This window comes from Equus przewalskii, chromosome 16 (genome assembly GCF_037783145.1).
Source record: "Equus przewalskii isolate Varuska chromosome 16, EquPr2, whole genome shotgun sequence".
NCBI classification, from domain to species: domain Eukaryota; kingdom Metazoa; phylum Chordata; class Mammalia; order Perissodactyla; family Equidae; genus Equus; species Equus przewalskii.
In genome coordinates this window covers 35,381,868-35,404,667 of record NC_091846.1, presented here as the reverse complement: position 1 = coordinate 35,404,667, position 22,800 = coordinate 35,381,868, and the positions used below count along the sequence as shown (strand labels likewise).

Genomic DNA, 22,800 nt, shown 5'->3' with positions numbered 1-22,800 from the left:
TATTGATATTGTGGAATACTTCTTCATCCTTACTCTCATAAGAATTTAGTTTTTTATTTCTTGCTAAGCAGCAGTAAACATTGACTGAGCAGTCAAAAAAAGAATAGAGAAAATGACCTGTCAAACATTTTTGATGCTGGGAGATTGGGGAACTTTAATATCTGATATTGGCAGTTATTCAATATAAAAAGGAAGATTTGACAGGAGTTGGCTCATCTCTTCATCCAATAAATATTGAGCTTAATTATAAATGTAAAGGTTTGGAAAGTTGATGAATAACATAGAAAATGTTCTCACTGTTAATGAACTTCTAGGGTAGTCAGTGTTACTGAGGTGTGTGATACTACAGTTTGAAATTTTCATATTACAGTGTGATAATTGCTATGGTAAAAAAAAAAAAAAAACCCTGTGTATTATGTAAGCTTTTAGGAAGGATTCTTCCTCTAATCTTGGGTGGCCAGAGAAGACTGGCCCAAGGAAGTGATAGTTAATGTGAGCCCTGATGGATCGGTATGAGGCGACAAGGTGAGATATCCAAGGAGGAGGCATGCTATATAAATCCATTTTGAATTTCCTGCAGGTGTCTGAAGCGTAAGATTTGCACAATCAAGTCACATCTCTTACTTACTAGCTGTATGATGGGGGCCTAGTAACTACCTCTTTGTGTTAAGAGCAAAAATAAGATTCACATATAACAGCCCTCTGGGGACTGTTGAGTTTCTGTATTGTTATTTTCCTAATTGAGATTTGATTGTATTTTAAAATCTCAAGGCTGCCTTTGTGAAGTAGTTGCATTTTTTTAATGATTCTTTTTTTCCATTTTTTTTTTTTTAAAGATTTTATATTTTTCCTTTTTCTCCCCAAAGCCCCCTGGTACATAGTTGTATATTCTTCTTGTGGGTCCTTCTAGTTGTGACATGTGGGACGCTGCCTCAGCATGTCTTGATGAGCAGTGCCATGTCGGTGCCCAGGATTCGAACCAACAAAACACTGGGCCGCCTGCAGTGGAGTGCTCAAACTTAACCACTCGGCCATGGGGCCAGCCCCTTTTTCCATTTTTTAAGAGAGAATCAAACACTTGTTCTTATTATGAGACAATACCGTCTTTAAGTTCACTTCTGTTAGGGGAGGTTTTCAGTCATGATAGTGGGAAGGTGAAGCTGTTTGAATACACAAAATGGGACTTGTGATAAGTGGCTGTATAAATTAGAAAATTCATTGGATTCACCAAATTTTACTGTTTGCCTCCTCCCACAAGGTATGACATGAGGGACTTTGAAAGATTAATTTATCATTTACCTCCCAATGATTAATCTTTGGGAGGTTAATGATAAATAAGACCAACTTTATTCTCTTAAATTGTTGTTGAAGTTTAGAGCCTACATTAGGGTCCTTAAATCTGAAGACATTGTAAGAAAAGTGATACATTTAAAAAATGGGTTATTTATTAATAAACAAAGAATATTAAAATGGACTTCTTTTAAGTCATGTTGATCAACTTCAGATAAGTTTCAGGTGTAAGATTTTGTAGGTAGGAGCCAGGGAATTCACTACAATGCTTTGCTGTCTATTATTTTACACAAAGTCACAATGATATTTAGAGACTTTTAGGAAAAATGCCAGGGTTGTGATAACTGTGGGCCAGTTTGCTCTGCTGAGAGGAGGTCACAGACTCCATCTCTGGCTTTGTCTGCTCCCTTACAAATGAATGATTGTGTCAGGACCTGGGGGGACCTAGAGAAAGGCTGTGTGTGACTTAGCAAAAATCTACCACTCCTTTCAAAAAAGTTTATCTTCTACTGACAGATCATTAGAGTCATATTATTCTATGAAGAATAGTGCTATTCATGCCCATCTTTCTTTCTCTCTCTTGTTTTCTTCTTTTCAGTTTGAAAAAGAGTTTACTGACCACCAAGAAACTCAGGCTCAATTGCAGAAAAAAGAGGCAGAGATTAATGAGCTTCAAGCAGAGTTACAAGCTTTTAAATCACAGGTAAAATACCATCTATCCAGAGTGAATTTAGGTATTGAAAGCTCATCAGGGGAGCAAAGTTCATGTCATATCTTCATAGCATCAGATTTTTAGACTTCAATTTCACTTGTGTGTTTTTATAATATTGCTTATATGTATTTCTATTCTGCTCTGTTTATGTTTTAGAAATTATTTTGCCACTTTTTTATGTGCATTTTTAAGAATGTCTAGACTTTTACTAAGTAATCTGCTGCCTTGTGTTTCATTTGGGTTTTATTCCTAATGTCACATGTTTCCTAAGTAATTAAGCATAAAGGGTAAGAAAGTCTTTTCCTCTTAGATTTGTCATTCATCACTGATCTTTATCCCACTACAGGAAATTATTGCTCAAGCTATTTATTTTGCAAAACCTTCAGCCTATGGGTACCTTGCAGTGAAAGATAACCTCTAGCTGAATGAGAACATTTTCTGATAATTTTTCAATTTCCGAAAGTAAACAGATTTAAAACATGACAAAAAAGAGAGCGAATCTGGATTATGAAGCAGATAGCTCACATACACCCTCTACACATAAAACATTTAGATAGCAAGAAATACATCATCTGCATGTTTTAAAGGGATGAAAGTAAGAAGGGAGAATATTCAGAGCTAAATTTCTTTATATACATTTACATATAGGATGAGTGATATGTATAGTTTTGCTATTTTCCTTTCATCCTAATTTATGGTTATATTGAAATAGTCTCAGGTATACTATTTCTTATGTTAGTATACTATTTTCTGTATTACTGGCAATTTTTTTTCTTTAAAATACTTAGTGGATAGTTTTGTTACAGAGTTTATCTGAAGATACTCTATAGCTATCTGTTAGTGTTCAATTTTAGAAAAAAAAAATGAAAAGCTCCTATCTACACGAAAATTATTCTCAATGATCTTTCTTTAGTGTGCAAGAAGAGAGTACAACAACTTATTGAAATTTTTCATCTTTCCCATGAGGCTCCTTGTCTTTCATATTAAAAGAAACATTTGATTCTGTTGTATTATTCAAATTGAGTTATAGACAATGGCTGAAATATTTATGAGAAGTTTTTCCTGGTCTGGTCTAATATAAATTTAAAGACTTTCTTTTCTTTTTAATTTTTCCCAGGTGAAGGATTACTTGTAAATTTACTAGGAAATTCTAGTTTATTAAAAAAAAACATATTTACTGTCTTTGGCTATATTATTGCTGCATATGCTTTTATATAAAATGGGAATAAATTTATGTTTTGAAACTGAGGGTAAAACAAGGAGCCTCCTGCTTTAATTTGGGAAAAATGGTGACCTGTGTTTATGGCTTTCATAAGCAAGCTTGGAATTAGAGACGATATTGGCCACCATATTCATTTTGAAGAACAACTGGCAAATTCTTCTTTGGATTAGTGTGTTTCTTGTGAAATCTCTGCATTTGTCTTAAGATAGTTGCCTTTGATCAAAGCTCTGCTGATTATGAAGGTTATGAATAAAATATGTTCTATTTATGTTTCCATTCCTTTAGTCACTTAATAACCTAGCATTTTTAAGCGCTGGGCATATAATGGTGAGCAAGATAGTCATGATGTCTGGCCTCATGAATGATATATTCACATAGTCTATCAAATGAACCTAGTCTAGAGCAGAAATTCAACCATTAATAGTTAAATATAAAATGTATATTTAGTGTGAGTACAATATACATACATCCTTAACATTGAAAGGACAGTACTATGCATGATCACAGCATCCCAGTGAAACACTAAACTGATCCTTCGTTATAGTTAATGTTTTTGATAAGGCATGTTCTTTCACTTACTATTTCAACTTCTTTTATAACACTTTTTCTTTGTGTAGGTCTCAGATGTTGATTTAAGGCTTTTATACATGATCTGTTTGCCATAATTGTGCTATAAAACTTTTAAAATGACATTAACATTTACTAAATGCCCACCATTTGCAAGATAGTTTATATGTTTGTTCATATATAAATATATATATATATATATATATATATATATATATATATGACTCAGAATTGAAGATAGTAATTTTGGGAAAATAATCATATCACAAAAAATTATTGATCAACCTAGATCATCTTTATGATAATCAAAATGCATCCATTAAATTCTTATCAAGCCATGGAAACATAAGGACGAAAGGACCAGTGGCCACATTTGGCTCTTTTTCTCACCCGATTTTACTTTGCTTCTCTGTGACATTCGATGTTGTAGAATAGCCTTTTTCTGGGTCACTCTCTTCACTTGTGATTCATGACCCTGTGCTTGCCTTTTCTTGTCTTTAATTCATTTATGCTCCACATATTTAGTCAATAACTGTTATTTGCCGCTCTCAACTTTGGATGCTGGGGAAAGAGTAGTGAATTATACAGACATAGTCACTTCCCTCATGGAGTTTGTAATCTGTCAAAGAGGTAAGTGCTAATGATTTCTTAAATAATTACTTAGCACTTTTGACCAGAGCTATCAAGGAGAAGTATAGGGTGCTATCACTGTAAAAATGAGTGGTTAGATAAGACTTTCCTGAGGATGGGACATATTAGCTGGGACTGAAAGGACCAGTAGGAGATGGCCAGGTGAAGAGAATGTTCCAGACAGAGTGAATAGCATGTCCAAAGGCCCTGAAAACAGTAGAAGGTTGGCATATATACAGAATTGTGTATGAAATTCACTTGAAAGACCAGTACACAGGGAACAGATTATGATGGGCCCTTGTAGGTCCTACTAAGAATTTTAGATTTTTTTTCTCAGGGGCAAAGGCATGATGTGGCAATATTATTTGTCTTTTTTTCTGTATGTTATTTTTAATTTTGTTTTTTTTTTTTTACTTCTCATTTAAATGCTAATGTTCCATAGAATTCTGTACATAGACCTTTCCTCATGCTACATACTCTGGGTGAACTTATCTATTCTTGTGATTTCAACTTTCACCTAGAAACTGCTGACTTTCAAATCTTTTAGATGCATATAGCCATTTCCTTCCTAGACATCTCCACCTGGATGGCCATAACTTTCTCAAAATGGGGAATAATATTTCTGGAAATTACACTTTTATGAAAACAAAAGCTATAATTGTATTCTTAAATTTGGAAAAGACTTTGGAATTTTGTTCTTAGGTTAAACCACATGAAATTAATGATATTCAATTATTTTTTGTTTAAAATAACTTACTTTTGAGGAAAGTGTACTTTTTACATGTTTTGTAGAATGTTCTTAGTTATGTTCCTTATTTTTTTCCCCTCTAGTTTGGTGCTTTACCAGCTGGTACAAATACCTCTTTGCCCCTGTCAAAAGAAAATGGAACCAGCCACCCAGCACTTCCTCCTGCTCCCCCACTGCCCTTTTGTGGAGGAGCGCCACCTCCACCCCCTCCCCCACCCCCTCCTCCACTCCCAGGAATGCCGATGCCATTTGGGGGTCCTGTGCCTCCACCACCTCCCCTGGGATTTCTCAGTGGACGAAACTCTCCTCCTCCACCAGCCCTGCCATTTGGGTTAAAGCCAAAGAAGGAATTTAAACCTGAAGCCAACATGAGAAGATTGAATTGGTTAAAGGTAAAACAGAAATAAATGGAGGAAAACATACTGTTACCTAGATTAAAATTTAATTTTGTATTTACTTATATATAATTTCCAGTGAGAACCCTAATCAAAGTGACACTAAACAAACTGGCTTTCTTTTTTTTTTTTTTAATAAAAGTGTTGAGACAGAGCCCTTTGCTCTCAGCCAAAGCTTTCTGGTTTATCAATTTGATGGCAGTCGACTCTGGTAGTTACAATGGAATTTGATTTGTAATTGATAATTCAACATTATCATGATTAAGTCCTATATTTATGAAATGTTTCTCAAAAGTACAAAAAAGTTAGTGTTCTTACCAAATTTTCTATGTTGGTAGCCATTGGGAAAAGTATTACTAGTTGTCAGAAGCTGATATTTAGTCGGGACACAGGAATTCTGAATCCTGCAGGAAGATGGTTTCGTGGTCACATAACCTTGGAAGTGCTGTGTCATGTATCCTGCACTTGGAGAGTCATAGTGCACAGGAGTGTTCCTAAAGACTCTGAGAAGAAATAAACGTCATTTCATTCGGCTTCAAATCCCCAACTACTTAATAGTGGAATCTTTTTTTTCCCCTAATAAAACCTTAACTTTCTGCAGAATTTGTATTTCACTGAACACACTTTGGGGAAAGTCTTGCAGGGACTGCTTCCTAAACGTCTGCAGACAGCTATGGGAGGCTGGGTCTCCACGGAGCGGTTGGGTTGGGACAGATGAAACAGCCAACTATTTATGAATCAGTCGTCTCTGATTGCAGATCAGACCTCATGAAATGACAGAAAACTGCTTCTGGATAAAAGCAAATGAAAATAAGTATGAAAATATTGATTTGCTTTGTAAACTGGAGAATACATTTTGTTGCCAACAAAAAGGTAAGTTTAACATCTTGGTTATTTGTTAACTTTAGTGTTATAACACTGCCACTTTTTATATATTAACTTCTAGAAAGTATTATTTTAAGAGAAATATCCATGATATTTTTACTTTATTAATGGGTGTAAATAAATGCTCTAATGAAAGGCTTAAAAAGCAAATTTTGTTATTTAGAGAATCAAATAAGCAATTTTAAAATGCAAATAATTAATACAAAACTTTAAGTTTTCTATATAATACCTTTGTTGAACATGTGCTAAATTAACCCTTCACGAAGGAGGATATTTTCAGAGAGAATTTTAGCATGAGAATTCCTTTTAGTTAATGAGAAATAGAAAAACAAAAGCAAAATATGAGCCTTCCTCTAGTCAGGATTTTAATACCATTTAATATATTAGTAGAGTCACATGGAATAGAATATCAAATTTATAAAGAATCTTGAAATTTAGCTTGAAATACGAGTGTTTGAGTAAGTTATATGATCTTTTCATTGAAGCAATGGAATTCATTTCCCAAATTTTGTGATAACTTTTACCTATTCAGTGTGATTTTTTTTTTTAAACATTTATGTTTAGGTATTACTCTTGTCTGAAAATTGAATTTATTTCATCCAGTCTTGTGAGCCTACACCACTTTTGTTTCGGGGCTGATAGCTATATACTGTTAAGTTAATTTTTTAGTAGTATGTAATGCTTACATTTTAGGTCTTGTAGTACAAGCCACTTGGATCAGTGATTATCTTTAATTTTCAAAAAAGAACACTCTTCACCATAGACTTATGCTGCTTATGTCCCTGGGCTCATTGAGCACAGAGAGAGCTGGAGAGGGGGAGGTTGTGCTGGATGGAGGTGGGAAGGCTTGATAAAGAGAGGGGAGAATTGATCACTTAAAATGCCTACTATGTACTACACATCATGCTAGATGCTTTATATCTGATTTAACTTGATCATCACAGTAACCAAGGGATGTTGGTAGATACTAAAAACTCATTTACATTCCTTTGAAATACTTTCTAAAGTATGATTGTAAATTAGCAACACTTTCTAAAAAGTAATTCCAAGTTAGAAACTCTAAAAGGTAATTGTAAATCAAGGTAACTTTCTAGAATTTGTGGTAAATCGAAAACCTTTGGCAGAAGTTTTTGAGCACTGTTGGTCTCGACCAAAATAGTAAAAATGATGTATTTTGATCTTTGAAGACAGGGGGAATTTTCTCAGCAAGCTTATCCTAGCAAAACTTGTGAAGTAAGCAGATCTTAATTTTACCTTTTGATTATGGAGAATCAAAATTTTCTTTGAATAAGATTAGTGCACTCCTCAGGCAATCAAGGAAAATATATGGCAGTTAAAATGTGTATTTACATGTAAAATGCTTCAGAATTTCAGATTTCATAATCTGGAATTGATTAGTTTTCCCTTTGCTTTCCTAATAGGTGTAAATGGTGGCACCTAACGCTATTTAAGTAATACTGCCATCCAGCTACACTCTCTCTTTTTTCCCTCTTTACTCTGATTACTTTCTTAATTAATGAGGCTCAAAAGGGAAACTTGTTAGCATGTCTTTAATTTAGCTGTAGTGTTAGCCCTAAATGAAATAATTGGACCTTTAAAAAATTCTTAAGTCATCTAACTTTAGCCTTCAGATTCAAGGTTGAAAAAAACCAATGTATTTGCTCACTCTAATACTAGTTATAAAGGTTAAGGTAAGGAAATGATCATTTTCTGAATATTTCATACATCCATCCCTCTGCCTTTTGCTCATGCTGTCCTCTCTACCCAGAGTCTCTCTTTCATTTGAATTAGGGGCTGGTACAGGGCTATGACTTCTTTTGTCTCAGCTCAAATGCTACTTCTCTTTTCTGTGACAGTGGATATTTCCACAGTGCATAGAAAAGATGTGGAAGCCCAGGGTTGTAACCCTGGGCAATGCCAACAGAAGACATGCTGTGAAGGTCACTATTTTTTGGTCTGAATTTTAAAGAATAATTCCCGGAAAGTATTATGAGGAGTCTTAAGTGTGCTTTTGGCTTTACTAGTAGTTGAGTATCTTATTGCAAAAGGCCGGTCATTGCTGCCTTCCAAAAATATTTTATAGGAAAGATCAGAAAGGAAGACAAGAGAAAGGTGTCTGGAAAACTTAGACAAGCCTAAGGGCTCGTGGAGTTGGCAGATTGCTCCTTGTTCTCCTTATTCATGGCCTGGCTGCTGGCTGTTAACATTTGCCTGTCTCCATGATGCCAAGGTTATTCTGTTTGAATCAATTTTGTAATTTCCACAGAATTCAAAATGAAAGCTAGTCACGTATTTATTGTTCAGTCCAAGGTGGAAATACAGTTGCTCTCCACTCCCTAGCAAGCAGAGGGAGGTAGAGGCATTGGCTACTGGCTGATTTTCCTCATTGGTTTGCATCGCAACTTGGCAGAGAAGGACAAAGGATTCAGATTACCCAAGAATAGTGAGTTGTTAGAGAAATGGTATATCTGTTTTTTATCGCAGTAACTCTTTGGACTTAGAAACAGAGCTATTTCTCTGATTACAAAGGTGTATCTTCCCTCCCAGGCATTTAAAATGGTAGATGCCAATCCTTTGCTCTTCTAAAGTATTGGAAATAAGCAGAAAGAAGAAAGGAACAGAATCCAGTCATTTAAAGAGAGGCTTGAAATTTTCTCTCACATGTTCTATACTTTTTGTTGCTAAGTATGGCTTTTTATTTTGTTTTTTAACAGAAGACACTGCTTTAGATTTCTGGAACTTTTAGATTAATATGATTGGGTTTTAGAGGTCTCATACTCTAAGAGTTGGAAAAGGAAGATGATGTAATAATACCTAGAGAGCCCTGTGGTGTACCCGTCCTTGAACTGGGTCATGTTCATGTTACCGTGCTTAATCTTTACCACATCTCTGAAGAGGGTTTTCTCCTGCATAACAATTCTAACTCCCCCAAATGCCACCTTGCTGCACCTGCTTGTAGACATAGCAAGATACTCAGTTAAGAGCTTGGACATTTCCTCTTAACTCATGTTGCCCTTTATTGTGTATTTATATATTTTTTTAAGTGGATTTTAGTTATTTTGTTTTTTAAGCTAATCTCCTCCCTGTGATATTTATAACATTGTTTCAATGGGAAAGTGCCTGGTATCATATCTTAAGGAGTCTAGAAACCTCCTCTCTAAGCCTTTTCCTGTGAAATCAACATTTTTTCCTGATTCAATTCTATCACTTTTATATCTTATGTTGCTATTAAATATCTCACTTTGGAGCTGGCCTGGTGGCGCAGTGGTTAAGTGTGCATGTTCCACTTCAGCGGCCCGGGGTTTCCCGGTTCAGATCCCAGGTGCGGACATGGCACCACTTGGCAAGCCAGGCTGTGGCAGGCATCCCACATATAACGTAGAGGACGATGGGCATGGATGTTACCTCAGGGCCAGTCTTCCTCAGCAAAAAGAGGAGGATTGGCAGCAGTTAGCTCAGGGCTAATCTTCCTCAGGGGGGAAAAATCTTACACTGGTTTCCTTGCTTCGCTGAGTTCTGAGTTTTTGAGATACATCTTAGCTTTTCATATTTAAAATTCTTCTGAAAAGAACATGTAGGCATTTTTCCCAATCGTCTTTTTTCTCTTCCTCTCATTCATTTCTCCTGCTTTTTCTCTCTCCTATATTTGGCCATCACTATTCAAGTCAACATTTCTTGGGTACCCCTCGTATGCTGGGCCTGGTGTTGAGCACTGGGGACACTGTAGTGAGAGAGGCAGATGTGTGCCCTGTTCCCATGTTGCTTTCACAGTCTCAGTGAAGCTCAGTCCAGTTCTTGGTTGAAGCCGAAGAATGAAGAGTGGAACAACAAATGCTGATTTTGATTTTAGAAACGACTGTGATATTTTATTGTCTTCGGCTTCTGTTAAGACTTAACAAGGTTATAAAAGAACATTGTTTATATATCTCTTCGAAATTTAATCACAATATTCATATATCGAACATTTGGTATCATCAAAATAATGCTAATGACCTGCGTATTTTTTACCAGATTGGTAGCATCTGTTGGTTAATTTTTACATGCTGTTGGAAAATGGATTAAAGTGTACTAACAGGTTATCAGTGTTGGATTTATCAACTAAAATTAATATTAATTACTTTCATTATTCACAAACTGTTAACTTAATAGGGATTAAAGTGCTTTCTGAAAGTATATGCATAGTCTAATTCACTTAGACCGATTTATTATGAAAATGTGATTCCACAATCGTTAGCTTTCTGAAGTAATCACATTTTATAACAGGTGCATCATATTTGCCAGATAGGGCGAGTAAACTGGTTTATAAATAATTTCTCAGCTGAACAGTTATGGCATATGGAAACGGTTAATGGATTATGCACTTAAAAACAAATCAAGCTTAGATTTCTGACATCATAGTTCAGTGGACAAAGTATTGGGGTAGGGAGTGATAAGCCATGGATTATTCCAAGGACTTGGCTGTGTTCAGGATGTCGCTTTGTATTTGCAACACAATTTATTCCTTTATATGAACAATAGTGTATAAAAGTATCCTTAACCACCTCACAAGCCTGCATTAAGATGAACGATGTAATTTATAACAGAGAAATATGTTTCTAGGGAATGCATGTTAATAAAGAGATGATGCCAAAATGAATGCAACATCTCTTAAACATGTGAAAGGTTTCTGAAAAGACATTCGACAAACACTATTTGGAAAGATTAGGGAGGAAGTCAGTGGAGAATTAAATATTTCCCTAGGGATTTATCATTTGGTTTTTGTCTGTGGCTGAATCTCGAAAGAACTAAAGACGTAAGGAAATTATGAGATAGGTCAGGAATGTCTTGTTTCACCATTAGAAAGTATCTCATTGTTACCGATTATATTGTGTTTCTGAGTTGCTAAAGAAACAGATACTTATTCTGAAAGCTTTAGAGAAATAGAACCTAAAGAGAGGGGCTAAAGAAAGTGGGTTTATTTAACCTCGAGCTGCAGGCAACTTTCAAGTCCACGAAATGCTTCGCTTACATGCTTGGTTATAAGCATATCTTTGGCATGATGTGATAGAAATTTTAAAGTTCCCTATGAATAGGCATGTGTCTTGTATGTTGTACAGATGCTATAAACAGAAAAGGAGGCGGCTTGAACTTGTGAGTATTGGGGGATGTGTGCCCATACACAGAGGTTGTTTTTCTTTTTTCTCTCTTCTCTTGGGCTTCTTCCATTGGAGAAAGGAATGATATTAGGGCACTGAGTTCAACTGGAGGCCCTTGACTAGTGGTAGACTGGGGCATGCTGTCTTCCTTTCATATTACAAGTCTACCTTGGTTGGTACTTTAATTCTGGTAGCAATTTTCAGTGGTGCCCCGTACCCATCGCTCCTTAACAAAATTGTAAAGCCATTACATTCCATTGTTATCACACACCTTTTTCTCTCAGGGTTCCTCTCCCATTTTCTTCCCATCTTCTGCCTCATTCGCCATTGACTCAGGGCTCAAAGTGCGCTTCCCTATTTCAGGCAATTATTCTTTGCCTTGTCTGCATTATGCTCTATCACTCAGGGCTCCCCCTCAGAAGTAGTGCACAGTATCATTCACCTGAAAATATAAATGAGGCTCATCCTCCTGAAAGTGCTATCTTAATCTTAAAATAACACTTTGTAAATCTGGCTCTTCACTTCCCCTCTTCTTACTCCACCCTGCCCTCCTCATCCATCTCTATACGCACCATTTGCCAGAATTAGAAGAGAATCCTGTGGGTGAGCATTGTCACTTGATTTCATTCTTGGAGCACACAGAGAGTGAGGTCATGGTAGGAGAGTCATAAGGAGATGCAGGGGGCTTCTTGCTGGATTATGTGCTGTAGGAATTTGATATTAAATACTGTAGTAAATTCTTTATTAACAGAAGAAAACTTTATGATAATAACTTTAGTGTATTTTATAGCCTTGAATTTCACCCATTAGATTTTGAGGTAGTTATATATTCATGTGTTTAGGTAAGTTGGCCATTTTTTGTCCCTCGGGGTTAAATCATTTGGGCATATGATCTTATACTTTGTAACATATTCTGTGCATTTAACACAACCTTTCACACGTTTGCTGGCATCTGAGGAGAACACCAGGTTAGAGACCCTTGGTTTTCACAGCTCTAACTTGACCAAGTGCATGTCTGTACTTAAAAGAATAAATACTTCAAAATCAGACACATGCTAATCCAAGTGTTCTTAACTTGAGGTCTGTGAACTTGGATAAGAAAAAATAACACCATCACTTTCATTAACCTCTAATTGAAATTTAGCTTTTTCTTCGATTATAAATATAGGCAACACACACAGCAGTACCCAGGCCAGTTCTACTTGTAAATTTCCCATCTACTTTCATACCACATTAGAATTATTTCAGATACCTCAAAATATCATTGAAACTCATCACTACTTCAAAATTAGAGTAGTTACATCTGCAGCTAGATCTCATTATTTAATACTTTAATAAAGAAGCATATTTCGTCAGTTGGGTCCTCCAGGAAGCAGACGCTGAGATGTGGGAAGGCAAGAGGTGTTTTTAGGGAGCGTGGGGTGGGTAATGCTTGTGAGAGGTAGAAGGTGGGGAAAAGCAGGACTGGGCAGGGAGAACCTTAGGCCATGATGCTAATGTGACAAATTTTCAGCCGCCCCAGCTGGGAGGGGGCTCTGGAGCAGAGAATGGCTGATAGAGCTTCAGCAGGTTGGGCCCTAATAGCCAGGCCTTAGCACTCCTGTCACGCTCGGTCATTGGCTGGCAGATGCCCAGGAAGAGCCTGGCCTAGGCTCAAAAGCTAAGGAGGATCCTGAGGGTGCTGACAGCTTGGAGCCTGTCAGCTAAGTGCACTTCTTGCAACAGAGTGGAAAGTTCTTTCCTAAAGGGAGATCTGAGCAGGACATCTCCATGGCTGCCATGCATTTATGTTAGTTGCTATTTCATAAACTGGTGTTGAATGCATTTTGATAGCTGCATTTGAGTATAATTTGCTTTCTTTGAAGTCCTCTATATTTTGTGCATTTAAAAATTATTCTGGGGGCTGGCCCCGTGGCCGAGTGGTTAAGTTTGCGCGCTCCGCTGCAGGCAGCCCAGTGTTTCGTTGGTTTGAATCCTGGGCGCGGACATGGCACTGCTCATCAGACCACGCTGAGGCAGCGTCCCACAGGCCACAACTAGAAGGACCCACAACGAAGAATATACAAAACAACTATTTACGGGGGGCTTTGGGGAGAAAAAGGAAAAAATAAAATCTTTAAAAAAAAAAAAATTATTCTGAGAAGGAGTTCAGTTCTATAACAGTCATTGGAGTCCAAGGGAAAAAAGGTTAGGAACCCCGCTGCAGTCTTTCTGATTTGTGGTGGGAGTGGGTGGAGGTCAGAGGTCTGCCTGGCCTCAACTGCAGCCTTTTCACGAATGTGTTTTTTATTTTAATTCAAGAGGCCAGTATGTTATTTGTAATAAGATATTTCATCCAACTTAGGATAATATTTTACAGTGGTTTCAATAGCGGGCCATCCATTTTTGAATACACTTTAACACACTGTGGTAATGCATTTGTTAATAAAAGCATATATCAAATCTGGAAAAATGCAAAACTCACTCCTTAATTAGACAATAATAAAACAACCGTATTAATAATGTATGCCTTTTTTTTTTAGTAGTTTAGTTCATTTATATGATTTTACTTGCTCTCCAAAACAATCCTATGAAAGAATCAAGGCACATGTTACATACATTTTATATGTAAGAAAAAGTTACTCTTCAAGTGAAATTCAGCTAGAAGGAGCCGTCACTCTGAATGGAATACAGATCTGAGTCTGCAGCCATTGCTCCTTCTGCTTTGCCACGCTGCTTCTCTGATTAAAAGGAATCCTATTATGTTTTATTTAAAGTGCTCTTCTTTGATTTAAAATAATTTTCCTCTCGTCTCCTGCCCCCTTACCACTGCCCCACAGCAGTTCATTCTGATCCCACAATTTATATTAAAGGCTTTAAAAACTTGCCGCTTTTTATTAAGACCATCTTTCATCATTTGGTACCTCTATTCACTTCTGTAAGTATTTGAGCTGTAAATACTAACACCATGCTGTGGAGTGCACGGGAGCAGTGAGGGACCGTGGAGTCCACCCTACAAGTGTGCGACCCTGGCTTTTACCACTGTAGTTGTTTTTCCTCTAAAATGGGGGCAATGCTACCCATCTCACAAGGTTATTGTGAGGATTATATAATGAATATTTTAAAGCATCTTTTGCAGTGCCCAGTTCATCGTAGTTTCCCAGGAAATATTAGCTGAACTGAAATTTTGAGAATGCACACTCATTCTCACTTGTCAAGTTTTGTGTATCATCCTTGAATCTTCCACAATAGCAGCAGGTCAGATTTCCTCCCTCCAGCTCTGGCCTCACTTCCAAACGAAGCCTTCTAGACCATGAAACTGCTATGTTCACTGGCCTATTACAAGTCACTTATGAAGACTTCTGTAACACTGGTCTGTATGATTAACTTTAGAAAATAGTAGTAGAAGATTATTCTGTACATCTTTTTTCTTTCATATTAGTTTATGACTTAACTGTCAAATGCTTTAAGTTCCTAGAGAGAGGAATTTGTTGAATAAGGAATAAATATAAAGACCTGGTTTCCACCCCCCCTCATTTGTTTCACTATTTCTGAGTTTCTCCATGACTGTTTCTTTCAGTTTATGTCGTTGATGTAATGTATGAATAAAAACTGAAGATTTTAACCTTGCTTTTCTTGGCGTGATTCAGTTTGAGAGCATTGAGCTGATGACTTGAGAGTGATCTTGAAAAGCTCATTTAGTTCTTTATGAAACCTCACTGGTTTTTGTTAATAATTCATTATTATTTTTGACAGTTATTTACAGCTTCCACGATTAGTGAGGATGGTATGGATGGCTTAATATAATTATGGAACTGGGATGCGTTAAGGCGTGGGGAACCTTCAGTTGATAGGCAAATAAGAGCGCCACAGAGAGCTTATGGCCTCAATTCTCCCCAGGGTTTGCAGGAAGGATGATAACTGTTAATTTTCTTAGTTTCATAGAGTGCTAGCAGAAGGCTCAGAGGAGTGATAATTTTTCAAGAATAGATTGCTTCTTTTTTTCTCCTCCAGCTTTGTGGTTTAAGCTAAAGGAATTATTTAGGTGAGTCGTATACAATTGTTGAAATTCTACTGTTTTGATGTGTTAAGAACTTCATATGGTTTAGCCTAATTCTTGCTTCCCAGACTGGTGACAAATTAAGGAAATACATGAAGAGATGTCGTTGGTTTACAGCTTAATTGAAAATGAGTATTGATATTTCTACTTCTATAATAGCTTGTTATGTAATAGATAAAGGGGTAAAACTCTTGAAGTAGAAAGTATTTATCTCAGAATGACTTATAGCTCCCAAATCCAAGATTGGAAGACTTTGGAATTTGTGAGGATGTTTGCCTGCAGGAAACAGTATCCAGTTAAAACTGACTTAGACAAGGGCCAGCCCCGGTGGCCTAGTGGTTAAGCTCGGTACACTCTGCTTCAGTGGCCCGAGTTTGGTTCCTGGGTGTGGACCTACACCCCTTGGTTAGCGGCCGTGCTGTGCTGGCAGCCCACATACTAAAAAATAGAGGAAGATTGGCACGAATGTTAGCTCAGGGCGAATCTTCTTTAGGAAAAAAAAAAAAGAAATGATTTAAACAAGAAGTCTGGTGCTTGGTGGTTCTGGAGTTGGTAAATTCAACATCCCAGTGATGTGAGGACTCTAGGTTAGCTTGTCTGTTTTCTTTGCTTTCCCTCCAGTTTCAGCATAGCTTAGCTAGCAAAGGTGGGAGGAATGATGATGCTCACAAATGGGGCTTTGTATTAGTTTTCTTTTGCTTCTATAACAAGTTTCTGCAAATTTAGCAGCTTAAACAACACACATTTATTGTCGTAGAGTTCTAGACATTAGAAGTCCAGTGTGGGTCTCCCTGGGCTACAGTCAAGTGTCAGCAGGGCTACTGGACAGCTCTAGGGAGGCTCTGTTCTGGAGGCTGTAGGGGAGAGTCATGTTTCTTGCCTTTTCTAGCTTCTAGAGGCTGCCCACATTCCTCATCTTCAGTGGCCCCTTTCCTCCAATCTTCAGTCAGTAGCAGCTAGGTGAGTCCTTACAGTCCCTCTCTATCACCTGGCTTCCTTGATTACATCTTTCTCAGACTCCGACCTAAGCAGGAAAGAGTCTTTTCAAGACACGTGATTAAATTGGGCCCACCTGGATAATCTGGGCTAATCTCCCACTTTTGGGGTCTTTAACCTCAGTCATATCTGCCAAGTTCCTTTTTCCTTGCAAGGTAACATAGTCACAGGTTCCAGGGATACGACAGGGACAGCTGTGGCAGAGGAGGATGGAAGGGGTGGGACAATGGGATGCCATAAAATTGCGACATTTCACAAGGTGCTTGGCCCTGTTAATTCCACTCATTAAAACTAAGTCAGTTTCCTTCAGCCCTGCAGTCCCTTTGCAGGAATGCCATTTTAGGGTCCTGTGGCATTTTGACTTAACTTTTTAAATCATTTGTTCTGTTCACTAAATGTTTATTGAGCTTTGGATCTTTACTAATCACATTAACATATGTTTTTGTTATCACAGCTAAGAGCCTTTCTGGAGTTTTAGGAAAAATCCCTATAAAATGTCTTTCTAAGTGCCAGGAAAGATTTTTTTTCCCCTTCTTCATTCAAATCTACCACATTTAATTAATGTGCAACAGGTATCACAGTCTATTGTGTATTTCCCAGTTTGCAATGTTATACTATTAATGTCATTTTTTTCTGGGAAATTATTTATTTTTTACTTCATGTTTTTTCCAAACCAGAAATACCCTCTGAAAATATACAGTAAAGAACCTTTGGCATTTAAAAACAAATTGGTTCTTCACTCTCACTTGCTCCTTTGTATTTTAAGGAAGAAAGAGAGACTGGTTCTAATTTAGAAAAAGACTTTTTATATGTTACTAACTTTTGGAAGATAACTGTCTCTACATTGATGTTTAAAGACAATAATTTCCTCACCTTAAAGTTTAGTTATATTTTAAAATACAGAGTGTTACTCTTGTTTTATGATGTTTCACAACATATTTTTATCTGAATAATTATTTTTATGTGATAGGGACTTTGGGAACAGGGACCTTTTCCTGGTCCAAATATTCCTCAGACCCAATAAACATCTATAAATGGATGTGAATATGTAATTTTGTCACAACCTGGAAAACATATCTTATTGTAATTGCATATTTCACTGGATAATGTAAAATGCAATATATAGAAAGCTTAATTGGAAAAACTTCATCACTGAAGGAAATAGCATTTATCAAAACATCTAATGCTACCATATTTCACACAAAATAAGCAATTTATTTTCATCTAATTGTTGGCTCTTAGTCATTTGCCAGTCTACACTTCTGTCATCATATTGCCTTAGACTCGATCTTCGTGAAGCAAAGCTCTTCTTCCTTCTTTAATCTTCTTTTCTTTTTCAATTAGAGAACCAATTATTTTTCAGCACTTCACAGGTCACAGTGGGACAGTCTGGCTCTCTGCTCCTGTAGCGTTAGATTCGACCCAGAAGAGTTGAAACAGCCAATGGGATAATTTTGTTTTTAAAACAAGGGACATCAGTCTTTGGAGTGTGTATATTTTGCTATTTTAAAATTATCCTTTTTCTGAAAAGTGTTTTTTTTCAATTTTCCCAGTTTTATTTTACTTCCTTTAAAATCTTACATATCTGTATAAAAGTGAATATGAGCTTTTTAAATTGGCCGATCATTTGTATTTCCATTACATGCTCTCACAGATTGAGCTGTGTTTTCAATACCAGCAGCAAGAAAAACAGCAGTTTGTGTCAGCTTCAGTGTGGTGACAAGACTTTTATAATAGGATTACTATATATATGTGTATATTTATGTATGTAGGTATATATACACACACGTATATGTGTATATGAAAGAATATTGTTCCATAAACCAGATAAATCCGAAATTGACTAATCACTGGATGGCTGATTTTTTTTACCCAGCAAGATTGTTGAGTGCAGAGTAGGCAAATGACTTGATCATCCCATGCCCACTTTTGTATCTCTGAGGTGTACTTTATTGAAAAAGCTCTTTTTGTGAATTTGTTCTTGATGAATAAGCATAACCTACCACCTCAATAAATCAAAGCTTCTCATTATTCTTGTTTTTGTTAGGGTTGTAAGAAGGCCAGAGCAGCTGTTGGGGGAAAAAAAATAGAAATGAGAGAAAGAAACTGACAGACACAGTAAAGGCGAAAATGAGTAACTCAGCCCCGGTAACTGTGTCCAGTCCTTACTTCATAAGATTTAGGCCTTTGTCCCATTTTAATGTGAAGAGGCTGAGGCTCAGAGTGGTTAAAAATGTGGCCCTCAAGGTTACACCATTAGAAAGGCAAAAATCCACCTCTTCCTGACTTCATACCTTGTCTTCTTTCTCTCTCTCCTGTTGGGACATGGAGAGAGGGAAAGACATGAGAGCATATTAGAGGGGGCGTCAGCGGAAGTCCATATACATTGATATGGAAATGACCTTGTGATCAGCTACCCTGACTACCAGTGTAGCAAAATGGACACCTTCTATTTTTATCCTTTAAACTTGAGGAGCTGTGATAGCCATTTCATTTTTCTTTTTTTTTTCCAAACCATTTTTCTTAAATAGCTCCCATATTGTTTTCTCATACTCTTTCTCTTTTTAAGATAGTAATGCAAGGTGTTCTCAGATTTATCCTCCCTAACAAATATCACATTTATCATATCCCATGTGTGCACACATTCTAAAGGTTTGAAAAGAAAAAGGACTTCTCTGGCATTCCTAGCCTCCTGCAGTTAGGTCCAACTTCTTGTTCTAGCTTTATTCTTCCTGCGATTTTTCTGCTCTACACACCATACTCCAGTACCTTTGGTCTACTTTTCACTAAATTCAGCCATGCATTTCACTGCTTTTCCCTTGTCTTTAACACTTTCTATGAAAATTTTAATTTACACTTCCTACCCATTCTTTATCTCCTAGGGAACTTCCCCATGGAAGCTGCTGTTGCCTTGTTGACACGTGTCTTGGAGAGATTGCCTGGATTCTGCCCGTGGCCTCCACCTTCCTTGCAACTGACTCTCTGCCTTCTCATGGCCAAGCCCTTTCTCTTTGTACTGGGAGAATGCCACCGCCTTTGGAAACTCTTCTCTCTCCTGTTTCTCAGCTTTCAAACTTCATCTTCTACTACCTTCCCCTCTGATCTTTCACTTCAGCCACACTGGAGAGCCTCCATAATGCACCTCAAATATGCCAGGTATACTCCTGCCTTGGGCTCTTTCCTGCCTGGAACATTCATATTCCAGATATCTGCTTGATTAAGGCCCTTACCGCCTCCAAATCTTGATTCAAATGTCGCCTTCTCAATGAGGCCACTGCACTTACCTCCCAATTTAGTACTGCCATGTTTTTTCCATACACTATCCCCCTAGCTCCCATCCCAATTCTCTCTACCTTGTTTGTTTTTTTTTAATGTCATTTATACTTTCTACCGTATTGTTTATTACTTATTTACTAGGTATGTGTTTGTCTTTTTTCTCTCTCTGCCCTCATTGCAATTTAAGCTCCTGTATGAGAGGGATCTTTGTTCATTTACTGATGTTCCAAGCAATCTAGAAGAATGCCTGACACATAGTGGGCATGAAATTAATGTTTGTGTGAAAACAAATCAAATGATTTTTGTATTCCTTTAAAAGCAGAAATATAATAATTTCAACCTCCTCAAGCAAACCGTCCTTTTTCACTTTAAGCAAATAGGAATTTTGGAAGGAGAGTAGAATTATTTAAATGATCTAGATTCCGATTAACTCTGCCATTGATGACTTTAGCTCTGAGTGAATAACAGTCTCTTCTGTAAGTTAGGTAAAAAAAATTCAGAATAATGAAGGTGGTTGAGAGTGGGACAGGTTCAGGGTCTAGATGCCAAAATGATTCACCCTCCTTGCCTGTTTCAGCATCAAGAATCTATGTAAGAAGGAGGAAGGTGTTTAGGAAAATTCTGTGTTACTGTTGAATGGATCTTGATTTCATGTCTGCAAAGTGGCGATAACTGTTAGCAAACAAATTGTAACACATTTTATGGTTTTTTTCCCTGAAAATTTGCTCCTTTTTTGGGTGTTGATTTTGTTGTTGTTATTAATTGAGGTGAAATTCACGTCACATAAAATTAACTATTTTAAAGGAATAATTTAGTGGCATTTAGAACAGTCACAATGTTGTGGAACCACCTCCTCTATCTAGTTCCAGGACATTTCCATCAGTCCAAAGTAAGACTCCATACCCATTAAGCAGTTTCTCCCTATTGTCCCTTCCCTTGAGCCTTGGCAACCACCAATCTATTTTCTGTCTCTGTGAATTTATTTATTCTGGATGTTTCATATAAATGAAATCATGTAATATGTGACCTTTTGTATCTGACTTCTTTCACTTCGCATAATATTTTTCAGGATCATCCACACTGTAACCTGTATCAGTGCTATATTCCTTTTAATGGCTAAATAGTATTCCATAGTACATATTATACCATGATTTGTTTATCCGCTCTTTCTCTGATGGACACTTTGGGCTGTTTCTTCCTTTTGGCTATTGTGAATAATGCTACTCTGAACATGTGTGTATGTGTGTTTGAGTGACAGTTTTTAATTCTTTAGGGTGTGGACTTGGTAATGGAATTGCTGTATCATATGGTAATTCTATGTTTAGCTTTTTGCGAAACTGCCAAACTGTTTTCCATAGCAGCTGAATTATTTTATGTTCTCACCAGCAATGTATGAGGGTTTTGGTTTCTCCATATCCTTGCCAACACTTTTTTCTTTTTTGACAGGTATTGATTTCAGGCGTTCAAAAAATTCAAAATTTACTGAATTATCCTTTTATAAAGCTTTGGGCATAACAAAGAAAATCACGTTTGTTAACTTCTCTTCTTATAGAGCTAATAAAGGTTTTAGTCAAATAGAAATCTTGGGATACAAATAATAATTAATTATAACAAATTTATTGAGTGGATGGTGGTATAGGATTCAAAGGTGTTATGACTGGGAAGCTTGCAATTTTACGTGAAAGATAAATGTGTTATGGGTTATTCTGTATTATAACTATAAAGTATATGTGTGTTAGTGCAGTAGATATAAAATATTACTTATGCTTTTTATTAAAATTATATAAAGATACTTCACTTAACTATTTAAACTGCTATAAATTATTCATTATAAAATAATTACATTACAGAAAATTTAGAAATGGATGAAAGAAAAATACCACCCTAAACTCTACTACCCTACTTAAATTCTTTGTAGGGTTTGGCTGTATTTCCTTTTATCCTTTCAAAATTTACATATGCAGTATAATTTCTTGTTTTCATATGTGCTTTCTGTGCTGTTAAGTACCTTTTATAATATCTTGAATGACCATAGAGTATTGGGCATAGTCATATAACAACTATTAGGCATATTTAGAAGTCTGTTGGTTAAACCGGGGTAATTAGAAAAGACCTCATGAAGGAGGTAGCTTCACCTTGCTGATCCTGTACACACTTCATGTCTTTCTCTCTCTCTTAGAGAAATGTTTTCTGTGACTTCCCAGATTAGGGTAGATCTCTTTGTAATTCAATCCGACATTGCTCTTTATTTTCATTCATAGCACTGATTTGTGATTTGACTAAAACTCTTATTTGTGTGTTCATTTAGTGTTCTCTCTTCCTGTTAGATTGTAGTCTTTCCATGGGCAGAACTATGTCTTCTCTCCACTGTATTCCCTTCACTCAGGCCAGCGTCTGATGCGAATTGCTGCTTAATAAGCATGCTTGGTGGATGAGTGAATGAACACACAGGGAGAGGGAACCAAGAGTTTGAACATGTATATGGGGTGTTTGGGGGAAATATGTAGGCTTGGGAGGTAAAGAGTAACAGAGGAGTGTATTTCACTTTCTATGGGGATGAGGAGATAGATGGAGCAGTATTGCTGGAAGGTGAACCTCAGAAGAGTTGTGTTCATATTATGGAAGTCTTCGTATGCAAAATTGAGGATTGAAATTTTGTTCTGTCACTTATATAAATAATTTAAAATATTAAATATATTAAAGGACAGATGGCCCCCAACTTAACGATGATTCGACTTAGGATTTTTCGACTTTACAGTGGTGTGAGAGCGATACACTTTCAGTAGAAACTGCACTTCAAATTTTGAATTTTGGGCTAGTGATAAGCAGTATGATCCTCTCTCATGATGCTGGGCAGTGGCAGGGAGCTGCAGCTCCTGGTCAGCCACGCAATCACAGGGGGTAA

At 36.8% G+C, this 22,800-nt stretch overlaps 1 protein-coding gene across 3 annotated transcripts in view; it reads left to right on the top strand.

The window, feature by feature from the left end:
- Window positions 1-22,800, top strand: part of DIAPH3 (diaphanous related formin 3) — a 484,563-nt gene that overhangs the window by 183,450 nt on the left and 278,313 nt on the right. For all 3 annotated transcript variants that reach the window (XM_070578871.1, XM_070578869.1, XM_070578872.1), the window contains 3 exons: window positions 1,889-1,993; window positions 5,253-5,561; window positions 6,323-6,437. In XM_070578871.1, coding sequence (XP_070434972.1) covers window positions 1,889-1,993; window positions 5,253-5,561; window positions 6,323-6,437 — 529 coding nt within the window. The remainder of the gene's footprint in view (window positions 1-1,888; window positions 1,994-5,252; window positions 5,562-6,322; window positions 6,438-22,800) is intronic.